The 13,310-nt window shown below is 39.5% G+C and overlaps 1 protein-coding gene across 1 annotated transcript; it reads left to right on the top strand.

Moving 5' to 3' along the window:
* The first annotated feature begins 80 nt into the window (after positions 1-80).
* On the top strand, positions 81-12,151 carry LOC140958607 (uncharacterized). Its single transcript, XM_073416118.1, has 15 exons — positions 81-417; positions 792-919; positions 1,002-1,134; positions 1,609-1,765; positions 1,839-1,917; positions 2,313-2,353; positions 2,459-2,575; positions 2,676-2,756; positions 3,913-3,975; positions 4,114-4,165; positions 4,608-4,682; positions 10,987-11,034; positions 11,135-11,170; positions 11,252-11,326; positions 11,857-12,151. The coding sequence occupies exons 1-15, from the start codon at positions 258-260 to the stop codon at positions 11,923-11,925; spliced, it is 1,314 nt and encodes a 437-aa protein (XP_073272219.1). The 5' UTR covers positions 81-257; the 3' UTR covers positions 11,926-12,151.
* The last annotated feature ends 1,159 nt before the right edge of the window (positions 12,152-13,310 follow it).

Genomic DNA, 13,310 nt, shown 5'->3' with positions numbered 1-13,310 from the left:
CCAAATCGAAATGATCCAACTAACCGGACCAACTTGATAATATATGTTTCCCGGATCAAATAATTATTATTTAAAATCAATTACGAAAAACCAATAAGGGAAATCAAACAACCCGACCCCTGTTCGCTCGAATCCCACAATCAGGCAATGATTTGAAAAGTAAAAATCTCAATTAAGTTAGACTGAATTGTACGTTAACACAATTCAAGTTGGTAAATTCGAGATCGATTCGTTGTTCACCGAAGAATTTACGGCAAATGCAATCGACGGAAGGGTTGGTGCCCATAACGAGGGCATTTCTAGCTTCATACTACGATAAGTATCCATTTACCCCGCTTTCCGACGATGTAGTTCGTCTCTCCGATCAGATTCATGCCATAGCCATTGATCTGCTAAATGGGTCCTCACCTACCCCAGGTTTTTATTAAAATTTTGTAATGATGTTTGTTCTATTACCTTTTTGTTCTTAATATGATACATGATTCGCGAGAAGTTTTATTTATTTTTATTTTTTTTACGTTTTCCAATTTCTCAAATGCGATTATTCGCAACGACCCTTTTTGTTTGCTAGCAATTAAACGCCGAGAAGTTTGATGATCTCGATCAATTTACGTGGACGATCCAAGACATCGTTTTGGATTCCATAATGCATGTTAATAGTGGGGACTGAATTTCTGTTCTCAACTCATTGATTTTCTCATACATGGGCACCGGTTCATGATCGTTTTCTAGTTTAGTTTCTGTTATTCACGGATTCAGCCTTACTATTTCAACAACAATTTTTGTTTCAGGGGAAAGTTTATTGTTGCAAGAAGCTGAACGCCATCCTCCCCATAAAATTGACGAGAATATGTGGAAAAATAGGGAACAGATTGAAGAAATCCTTTTCTTGTTGGATGTCTCTCGTTGGCCCGCTTCGGTGAGATACACATGTTCATTACATTTGATTTATATTGATTTTTTATCGACCTTAGATAACCAGTCGGTTGCATTCACACCAGCTTCGTCAAGAATCTGTAGTTGAAGGTGTTGAACTTGCTGCTGTTGTTATGCCTCTTCAAGAGAAATTTAAGTCTACACTGAAGACACTGGAAAATTTTCAGGCTAGAAATTCTGAGTTTGTATTCAACACTGGTAGTATTTTATCCTTTTCTGAATCTTAACCGAGAAGTTGTACAGTCGTGTTCAGAAACTTTAATGAAATTACTTCTACAGAACTTATGAAGCTCATTGATTGCTTGACGCATTAATTTTCTTCACTCCAACTAATCATCTCGAAATACCATTGTAATGTTCATCTTCAAGGGATGTCGAGTATTAGATTGAAGTTCTATAATTTGTTCGGTCCAGCAGTTTGGATACCTTTTTTTTGAAACATTAGAAAACATCGTTAATGAAAATTTTGTTGTACACACATTTGCAGCTTTTGTTGTTTGCATGTTTTGTGCAGATGCTTTATTCTTGATAATTTGTGCAATTTTTTTAATTTTCTACTGTTGTGGAGACAAATAGCCTTTAAGATTTAGGATGACGTTTTTTTTATATTGATAAACTAAGGGGTGCATAGATGAGCTGTCAACGAAAAATTTTATGTACATATATTTGCAGTTATGACCTATATGCCTCAAGATTTTCGAGGCACTTTAATCAGGCAGCAAAGAGAGCGTTCTGAGAGGAATAAACAGGCAGAAGTTTATGCTTTAATTAACTCCGGTGGAAGCATACATGATCGATATGACATGCTGTGGAGACAACAGATGGAACGGTAAAATTTCATAATATTTCTGCTCCCTAACGCCCAAAGAAACTGATTTTAATTAGACTATTATTTTTTACAGAAGGAGACAATTAGCTCAGCTTGGCTCTGCGACTGGTGTCTATAAAACACTAGTGAAGTACTTGGTAGGAGTGCCTCAGGTTTGTTTTATTCGCATAATTGTAAATTTCTTGGTACACAATGCTTTTTTGTTCATGCTAGTCCTTTTGGTTTTTATGTTTTCTCGAGTTTTTTCTTTGTGCATTGTCATTTTCAAGTTGCATGTCAGCATGTGTTGTCTTCACTAATTAATCAACCTTAAATCTGTCAGCTTTTCTTTTAGACAGGCAAGCCCCAAATTGGCTTGTGCCCTGTATTAGTTCATGAGATACCAATTGCTCCACCACTAGACACATTTTCAGCCACTTTGTGGCTTTTATTTTTTCACCATTACGTCAACGCTGACTTGCCATAACACATGAATGTCTTTCATCAACATGTCATTTAGACTTCATAGCTTTCTCGACAATTAATCTTACTCATGAATGTGTTGCAGGTTCTGCTGGATTTTGTTAAGCAAATAAATGATGATCAAGGGTATAACACTTTATTTTCATTTCATATCAATATTTCATGCTTTAAGAACTTCTAATTAATGTGGAGCCAATGCCAACTAAGTTTTTAAGTGCATTGTATCCCCAGACCCATGGAAGAGCAGCGACAACGATATGGACCACCTCTATACAGCCTTACAAGATTGGTTCATAACATTCGACTATTTTTTGCCCTGCTGTTGGGGCATTTTGAAGCTGGAAAACTGTGAGGCGTGTTATTATTCACGTACCTGGCTGTTTTTTGACGTGTTGAATATGAAAAATGCTTATTTGCTGCCTCATCATGGAACTTCTATATATTTCAGGCAGAACCACCAAATAACTATTTTGGTAGAAGCAACTGAAGCTTACACTTCCGAATTCGACAGATTTATGAAATTTATTGGGTAACTTGTATTTCGTGTTTTTGGTTTTGCAATTTCTTGGGTAACTTGTATTTCATATTTTTGGTTTTGCAATTACCTTTCAGAAGCTGGCTTAAGCTTTTCTAATACTAACGCCCGTAGTTCATTACTGTCGGTAGTTGTGACTTGTGACCGAGAAACTCAATAGTTTAGCATCTTTCTTTGTAGTTTCGTCGTAATTATGTTGCAACTCTTCGGAATGCTCTTTCTTTTGGTCAGTTCAAGCCTCAAAGTGTCCACTCTTTCTTTGTCAGATTTTTCTTTTTTCCCCCTTCACAACATACACTCATTCTGTCACTAAGGTGATTGTAGATAGAGATACTACTTAATACTGAAAGGACTGTATTTGCGATTCATTGCATTCTGACATTCAACCTCATTTCTATACCTTTGCTTAATATCCTTTAAGATAGATATATTTCAATAGATTTGAAGGCATGACAATATATTGTTACATGTAGCAAGTCCAGCTATCTGTGGCTATTGTACCCGTTCCCATATTGTACATGCTACACGAGTTTCATCTCTTGAGATTTACCGTCCTCTGTCATCCATTCATGGATTCTGTAAAAAAAAAAACAATAAAAAATTATCTTCCTGATTAAGTCTATAAAAGGGCATCCGACATTTTAGTGCACTTTGATATATACGATTCATGTTGTTTTATATTTCAATTAAGTTGTCGATCTGGCGTTGTTTTATTGCTTCTGTAGACGATCACTCTAGAACTGTGTGGCATTATCTTATGAATGAGTGTCAATGTTGTATCTATATTTTATGCTTTTTACAAGGAAATAGCATTTCTGTACTTCCGAGTGATTAAGGCGAGTAATTGCAAGCTTTATGAAGTTCAGACATTTAGTGTACTACAGGGCATTATTTTTTGTCACAGTAATTTATATGATATGCAATGTGTTGTGTCATTTTCTTTTGCTTACAGCTTACTCATTCTCATTTTCTGCATTCCAAATACTTTAAATTATCCTTGTACCATTCATATTATTATTCTCCTTCTCTTATACTTCACCGGGAATATTTGGCATTGTTAGTGAAGATCTCATCTATGAAATTAACATTACTTGTGCAATTAGGTATTGTCACAACTGACATTCACTGATTTTTCATGTCTGTTTTACAGGGAGGTTTTTTCTAACTCCCCCTTCTTTATTACTGCAGAGGATGCAGGTCTATTAGAGGCCAGGTCTGTCCCGAGCTTCCTCTTACATGATTTGTTGATTTTCTAACCACCTTTACAGGGTGTTGAATTTAATTGGTGTTTATGAAGCTGAATTATTTTTTACTTCATTTTTTTGATGTATTAAATTGTAAACAAACTCAGGAATAAAGATGACTGCAAGGAAATAAGTGTTGCAGCAGGGATAACCCATGAGGTTTGTTTTCGAACTCATGGTTCAAATGTGCAACTTAGTGACACAAAGCATCCAGCATAAATGCAAGTCGTATGTACATGTGTTTAGAATTTTACAGGATGATTTTTTTATGCAAATGACGCAGATTTTTAAATTTACAAAAATTGTTCCTGGCACTTAATCCATTATGTGCATTTTTATTTTTAGATTAGGTAATTATCCGATCAATGTTTAGGTTTTAAGTGACTTCGGTGAGTATTTTGTGTTATTATCCTTTGCTTGGAATATGTGCTTTTCATCCTTTTCCATTCTGTATGTGCTTGGTCGCTGTTGCACCGAGGCTAAGAAATATGCCCTTGTGTGATTCGCTGGTTTTACCTTTCTTGTTTATTAATGGTGCCTTGTATGTTATTCGAGGTATTATTCAAGTGCTATTGCAGGCATAAATTTTGTTTTCCTGTAGGTGTCTTTAACCGTGGAATCTATAAATTCATATATTGCTTGGGATTTCTCGGTGGTGCAGGGAAAAATGAATTTGGTATTATTCTTAACCTTTATTCATATTTGCTCTTATATCATCATTATCATCAGGAGGGTTTGAAGATGTAATTCTTCTCTATTCTGTGCTTCATTGGATATTTGTTAATTAATTGGTGTACTGTTCTATTAGCTACACTGAAATGTTACTGAATATAACTCTGTCCATCCAACAATCTCACCACGGCATCTGTTATGTTCTGAGAATTTCGAGAATCACGCACACACAATTCCAAGTACTAGAACAATACTAGAAATGGACAATTATATTCAATGAAGAAAATGGAAACCCAGAGTATATGTGCTCTGTACAAGATTTCTCTCCCTAGCCAAGGCTAGTGCTCACTCAACAAAAAATATAACTGAATGAATCTCTCCTCTCCTCTAACTGTTCTTTTATTCCCTCCCATTCACGTGTTTCTTCCCCTTGTTTCTCCTAGCATACGTTTTAATTATTTTGGGCTTTTCAAAGGTTATTTTTGTTGGGCCTTTGGATGTTTCTGGGCTTGAACCTGGGCTCATAACATTACTGGCCTCCTCAAAATGCGCCTTGTCCTCAAGGCGATAATCTGGAAACTGCCCTTGAAAATCTTCTAGACTCTCCCAGGTAGCTTCCTCTTCGGATCGTCCCTTCCATCGTACCAGAATCTGTTGACAGGGCTGCCCTTTTAGATGCCTAATTCTCTTTGCTAAAACCACATCAGGTTCGAAAGTCATGAGCAAATCTGCGTCGATTTCCTCAGGGGGTTTGATCTCAACATCAGAGATGCCCACTGCTCGTTTCAGGCATGAGACATGAAAAACTGGATGCACCCTCGAACCCTCGGGCAGCAGTAACTTATAGGCAACTGTTCCCACCTTCTTTTCAATCTTAAATGGCCCATAAAATCTGTTAGAGAGCTTCTGAGCAATTCTGGAACACACTGAATTCTGCCGATGTGGTCTCAACTTCAAGTATACCATGTCTCCTTCCTGAAATTGAACCTCTCGCCGTTTCTTGTTAGCTTGTTTCGTCATGTACTGCTGAGCTCTTTCCAGATTATACTTGAGTTGCCGTAAAAGCTCATCTCTGTCCCCTAATGCCTGTGATACAGCTGCCACTTGTGTTTCTCCTGGAATAAATTGAGTCATGTTTGGTGGCTTGCGCCCATATACCACTTCGAATGGGCTCATTCCTGCTGATGTTTGATAGGAAGTATTGTACCAATATTCTGCCCAATGTATCCACTGAGCCCAACTCTTAGGCTGTTCTGAACAGAAGCAGCGTAGGTAAGTCTCAACGCACTTGTTTAACGCTTCACTCTGTCCATCCGTCTCAGGGTGATACGCTGTACTCATTTTTAGTTGGGTTCCCTGTAGCCTGAAAATTTCAGACCAAAACAGACTCATAAACACAGCATCCCTGTCGCTCACAATCGTTTTTGGAACCCCATGTAATTTCACCACATTTTTAACAAACAGCTCAGCTACTGCACTTGCCTTGTAGGGGTGTCTCAACAGCAAAAAATGTGCATATTTGGATAGCCTGTCTATTACCACCAAGATTACATCATACCCTTTTGATTTTGGGAGTCCCGTAATAAAATCCATGGCTAAATCCTCCCAAACCACTTCCGGTAGTGCCAATGGTTGAAGTAACCCCGCGGGCTTAGTGGCCTCATACTTTTGTTGTTGACAGATCGAACACTGAGCTACAAACTTTCTGACATCTGCCTTCATCCCTTTCCAATAAAAATTACTTGCCACCCTCTTATATGTTCGTAATGCACCGGCGTGTCCCCCAACTGGAGTGTTATGAAACTCGTTTAACAACTTGGTGATCCACTGTGATGACTGCGGAATCACCAATCTGCCTTTGTGCAACAAACATCCGTTGACTAACATATAATGGGTGCCGCCCCTGTCCTCCATTCGAAGTTTGTCAATAATCTTTCTCAACTCTTGATCTTCCCCAACTGCTTCCTTAAGTTCTTTCATCTCAACCCATTCAGCTTTTGTCAAAGCCATCAAGTCGCCGCTGTATTCTCTTCGAGACAACGCATCGGCTGCCCCATTCTCCACCCCTCCCTTGTGCTTGATTTCAAACTCATAACCGAGCAGTTTGGCCAACCAATATTGTTGGTCAGGGGTGGTAATTCGCTGTTGCAAGAGGCTCCTCAATGGCTTATGATCGGTTATCACTGTGAACTTCCGCCCCAACAAATAGTGACGCCAATGTTGGACAGCTAATACCAAAGCCATTAATTCTCGTTCGTACGTTGATTTTGTTGAAGCCCTCTCAGCCAGCGCCTTACTGTAGTAGGCGACGGGCCTGCCCTCTTGGACCAGCACTGCTCCTAGCCCCACTCCTGATGCATCACACTCCACCACAAACTCTTGATTAAAATTGGGCATTTTAAGTACAGGAGCCGTGCTAAGAGCCTCCTTGAGTTTGACAAACGCCTCCTCTGCCATGTTGTTCCAGGAAAAATTATTTTTCTTCAGCTGGTCTGTTAATGGTTTAGCAATCTTCCCATAATCTTTGATGAATTTTCTGTAGTAACCGGTCAACCCCAGAAACCCCCTCAAACCCTTTGTGTGCTTCGGTCTCGGCCACTGACTAACACTGGCTATCTTGTCTGGATCCACCATTACCCCCTGACCAGTGATAATATGTCCCAAGTAGCCCACTTGACGCAACCCGAAGTGACACTTCTTTTTATTCAGAACCAGACTGTTGTGCACCAGAACATCGAGCACCATTCTCACATGCAACAAGTGTTCCTCCCACCCTTCACTGTAAATCAATATATCATCAAAAAATACAAGAACAAATTTCCTCAGATAAAGCCGGAATACCTCATTCATTGTGGCTTGGAACGTTGCCGGCGCGTTTTTCAAACCAAAGGGCATTACCACAAATTCGTAATGCCCATCATGCGTTCGAAACGCTGTTTTTGGAATATCGTCGGGTTGAACTCGAATTTGGTGATACCCCGACCGGAGATCCAGCTTTGAGAAGTACTTCGCACCATGCAATTCATCGAAGAGTTCCTCAACCACGGGAATAGGATATTTGTCAGATATGGTGATCTCATTCAAGGCTCGGTAATCAATACAAAATCGCCAACTGCCATCTTTTTTTTTTACCAAAATTACGGGGCTGGAGTATGGGCTGCTACTTGGCTGTATGACCCCCGATTTGAGCATGTCCCGCACCATACGTTCTATCTCATCTTTTTGGTGATGGGCGTAGCGATATGGACGCACCGACACCGGCCCATACCCCTCCTTGATGTTTATGATATGATCTTGTAATCGTCGAGGAGGCAATCCTGGGGACTCTTGAAATACTCCTCCATACTGAGAGAGGAGAATGTCAATTGCCTCACTGGAGCCCTCTTGCTCTACTGCTAATTTCCTCAGCACACTGTCATTCCACTTGATCAGTACCGCACCACAGAATTCAACTTCTTTCACTTTAACAAGAGATTTGAACGATACTACAGATCTACTGAGTGTCGGGTCGCCTCGTAGAACTACAGCCTGCCCTTGCCACGTAAATCTCATCTCCATATTGGCCCAATTCAGTATGACGTCGCCCAGCGTTCGGAGCCAGTCAACGCCCAGAATGAGATCAAGTTCTCCCAACTCAAATAAATATCCCTCGATTTGTATCTGACAAAGACCCAGATCGACTTCCACCCCTTTGCACAACCCTTGACAAGCCACACGGCATCCATCCCCCAGGCACACGCTAAATTTCACACCCTCATCCACTTTGATTCCCAAATCAGTAATCAAATTTCTCGAAATGAAATTGTGGCTCGCACCACTGTCAACCATGGCCACCACCTGTCGTCCTGCTACCTTCACCTTCATTTTCAGCGTCTGTGGTTGATTAATACCACTGACGGAGTACATTGGCAGCTCCAGTGTATTGTATTCAGTAACAGGTGCTCCCACCCATGCTTCAGCCTCCTCCTGCTGTTTGCCACTTCCCTCCTCCGCTGTCCCCTGACTCTCATCGCCTTCTTCCCCGTCTTCTTCCGCCAAAATCGTCACTCTCAGACTCTTATTCGCACATCGATGTAAGGGGTGATATGGCTCCCCACATTTAAAACACAGCCCTTTCTCCCTTCTGTGCAAAAACTCTTGGTGTGATACGATTCTACCATCACGATTCTTTGGTGCCTGGACCCTCGTTGTTCCGCCACTGTTCCCACCAGGATGTAACCGCGACCCCCCTCCGTAATTCGTCGGGGTGTGCGTCTTGTGAGAATATTCTTCTCCTGGACCTAACGCTCTTGCATTAAGACGTGATGATGGGTTACCAGGATGTCGTTCCTTATCAGTGGATTGGGCCTGATTAGCCCAATTCATATTCATGGGCCCTCTCTGTTCAAGACCATGGCCAAGCCCCGATCTACTTCTGCCACGATCCATCACCTTTCCGAACAACTCCACTTCCAACCCCCTTGCCAACAACATCGCGCGATCCACCGTCCGCGGATTATGGACAATCATGCGCCGACGAATATCCTCCCGCAACCCGCTCATAAAATAACCCAGGCATTGGTCCTCTTGAACGTCACCAATCTGGGCAACCAACACCTCAAATTGTTCGATATATACATCAACGGATTGTTGTTCCTGCTTCAGCGAGGCTATGAGCTCAAATGGATTAGCCTCATACCCGCCATATCGCTTTATCAATTCTTCCGCAAATCGATCCCAGTTCATGTTAGGGATTCTCGCCTTCATCCAGCGGAACCAATGAATGGTGGATCCCTGCATACAGATGTAAGCCAGTTTGAGCCTACATCCGGTTGGGGTATTATGGACATTGAAGTATTGCTCCACTTTCCCCAGCCAACCCATCGGGTCTTCTCCTTCGAACACAGGTAATTCGATCCTTCTCAACGCCATCCTCATCTCTTCTGTAATTGTTTCGTGACTCTCTCCGTTGGTGGTCTCCGCGCTCTCCTTCCCTCCCCCTTCCAGCGCCTCCTCGTAATGACCGTGACCCTTCCCTCCTCCTTGTGTTTTGATCAGCTGTTCCATCAGTCCCCTCAGCTCATGGAAACTGCCGAGCGTTTGGTCGAGTTTATCCAACCTTCCCTGTACCTGCAGCATACTCTCCTGCAACCCATTCACCGATCGTTCCATTGTTTCGAACTTAGCATCACTGCGAGTGCTGGCCATCTTCTTTGTGCGTCCTTCGAATCCGGCAGGTCGGACCAATGTTATGTTCTGAGAATTTCGAGAATCACGCACACACAATTCCAAGTACTAGAACAATACTAGAAATGGACAATTATATTCAATGAAGAAAATGGAAACCCAGAGTATATGTGCTCTGTACAAGATTTCTCTCCCTAGCCAAGGCTAGTGCTCACTCAACAAAAAATATAACTGAATGAATCTCTCCTCTCCTCTAACTGTTCTTTTATTCCCTCCCATTCACGTGTTTCTTCCCCTTGTTTCTCCTAGCATACGTTTTAATTATTTTGGGCTTTTCAAAGGTTATTTTTGTTGGGCCTTTGGATGTTTCTGGGCTTGAACCTGGGCTCATAACAGCATCAACAACAATTAATAGGACCAAACCCACAGGCTCAAAACCAAAACCAAAACCAAAACCAAAATTAGTTGCTCCTTCAAAAAGGTGGATACAAAATATCATTTGATTTTTGTCTTGTAACAAGTACAAAAATTATGTAAAGACAGAAAAGTTATAATGGAATCATAACCAGTGAGTTGTATCAAGTACATACATAATTAAGTACTAATCAACAGTGAACAAACATTGATTTACAATGATTAACAGCCACAGAACAAAAGTGGCCAGACTGCAGATTTGTCCAGCCATCATGTGCTCATCTCACTCCTTCAACTATTACTTTTGCAGATTTTATATACTTGATGTATGCTTTAATCGACCGACTATTACTTTTGGAGATTCTTTTACCCCATCAAAACAGTTTTCATGAGGTGTGATATACACATGATTATAAGCTCATACATAACACTGTGTTGTATAAGTTGCTTGTATGCTAAAAAATGAATTTCACCTCAGGCTTCAAATCGATTTTTAATTCTTTGTACTTCTTTTCATATTTATGATTCCTGCATTGTTATCCTGTTGTGGTTATTTCATGTGACATTTGATTGTGTTTTTAGGTATTTGTGCTTCTACACATGCCTCATACATACATGTTAATCATTCGAGTAAAGATCATTGCAGTCGACTCTATTTGTGGTTCCTAGGTTCTTCCAACTATAATTTTGATGATATTGCTTTCTTGAATTGAATAATACAATTGCAGGATATAGGATTCAGCGTGGAATGCATAGATTCCTCTGGAAAGAAGACGGTAGGTTCTTGGAGTTTGTCCTTCATTTTCACTCCTTTTGCTCTGTTTTCCGCTTCTACTATTCTCTTTTTACCTTGGACTCTTCGTGTTGCTTAACCAGCTTATCTTGCCTTACCGACGCTATGAATCTGATCAAGTGAGTTAACTTCTTTCGATTCTCAGTTCTCTGGGACACTAGACTTGAATCTCTAACTTCTTGGCTTCATTTTCACTGTAGGGTAACTTCTGTACATGTGTATCCGGGAACTACAAGTTCATCTGGGATAACTCATATTCTTCCTTTTTTAAAAAGGTAGACACCATAGATCAAATTACCTACTATCTAGTTTTCCCAATTTCTCATCGAGTGCAATAGCTGTTGGATTCAATTTTTTAAATAATTTTGTACTTTTGTTTTCGTGTCGCCGAGCTGTTGTCTGCCTAGCAACACTTCGTAATTCCAAATGATGAATCGTAGTGTCTTTGTCTGCTTGAAACCGGCCAGGTCCCTGTCAAACTTAGTCATTATAATTGTATAGTTGTTCAAAATTAATTATCTTGCATCTCTATCACCCAAATCCCAATTACAAATAAAGTTTAATCTGCAAGATATCAGGCCTATGAGAGTCTAATGGGCTATAAATACTTAACATTTCTATCCGTTTAAACTTTAAGATAAAGTGATCAGTTATTAGCAGTCATTAACTAATACATCAAATTTGTACATCCTTTTGTGATGTATCATAAGACTCTCTCAATTATTTAGCATACACTCGTGAGGTACTGCAACCAACATTCTAATGTTCTACTTAGTTATTCTGATATGGTTTTGGTTTGGCACAGGTGCTACGCTATAAGGTGGACTGTATTCCTCCGGTGGTCGAACCCCCTATATCCACAGATGATCAGTGAAGTACGAAGAACTCGCTGACAATATCATTTCATCCCCTACAACGGTTATTTTTGTCAGTCTTATACAGGGTACAAAGTTGTGTAAATTGCACCATCAACGACATCCTTTGCGTGTTTTTGATTAATTTAATTGGATCTGGTGTTAGACTTGCATTCTTTCTGTGATTTGGTGATCACATTTGTGAATTACTTGAAAGGTGATCTGAATTCTTGCATGTTTCCGGGGAAATGCTCTGTGACAAAATTATGGAGATTTATGACTTATCTATCTCAATCGAAACCGCTTCTAATATCAAGGATTCGTCGTCGAGGTGTGCATGTTATATGTGTGAGATGCATGCATGAATTTGTATTTTTAAAAATAAAGTTTAATTTATTATAATGATAATTTAAAGAAAAAGTAATTTATGAGATTTATAGTCTGAAAAATACAAAGAGGGCGAATGATGATTATTTTAAGAAATTGGCTCCTTAACTTTGCAAGATAATAAAAGCCAAAATCAATATTTAGTCAAGTTATGAAAAATACATTACAAAATCTGTAGAGCCCATAACTTAGACTACGTATAAGTCATGCATAATTCTAGTATTTAAATTAAAATAATTTTTATTGCATGAGTATTTAAATTTAATTATTTTACGTAGTAGTTTAACTTTATTCTTTCAGTTAGTTCAGTGAGCCCAGACTGGAGTTGGAGCTTTGAGATAAAATTTAAGATTCAGAAAACATTTTCAAGATTTATTTTAGCTAGCAAGTAAGTTAATTTAAGTTAATATGAAGGTTTAAAGAATTATTTATACAACTTGAGGTGAGAAGAAAATTAGTTCATTTAAGTTCCAATAATTAAGGGGTTAATTCACTAAATTATTTAAAAGATAGGTAAGGCTTTTAAGGGATAAAAAGTTACTAAATAATCAACATTTTCCCCTTCATTTTTATTGCTAAAATTCGGCCACCCTTAATGACTAGACAATTCCTTTGCCAACTCACCCTTTGACTCATTCTTTGTTGTTTTAGCATGCCAACCTTTTTAATTATTAATCAACCTTAATTAATTAATTAATAAGCAATATCCTAACCTAGAGTAGCAGGTAGAAATCGGCCATACACCCAACAAAACACCCCAACAAATCATTTGATATCAAAGTAAATTCAAATTTCAAATATAGTGGACTTGGTCTTGCATTTTTCCCTATATTTTTCACCCATCTCCCTCACTTCCCTAACCAACATTTTTCCCCCTCTCCACCGAATTCAGAGTCCTTTCAGAGCCTTAAAATCGTGAGTTTCATAGCTAGAATTAAGAAGGAAAAATCAGTAGCAAACAAGGTAGCAAAAGCGCTCCACCTCCTCCGCGCCGAATCGTCTCATTCTTTCGTTTTTC

The sequence above is a fragment of the Primulina huaijiensis genome, chromosome 15, assembly GCF_012295235.1.
Source record: "Primulina huaijiensis isolate GDHJ02 chromosome 15, ASM1229523v2, whole genome shotgun sequence".
Taxonomy (NCBI): Eukaryota; Viridiplantae; Streptophyta; class Magnoliopsida; order Lamiales; family Gesneriaceae; genus Primulina; species Primulina huaijiensis.
The sequence above is the reverse complement of the archived record's forward strand: the minus strand, read 5'-3'. Positions and strand labels throughout refer to the sequence as shown.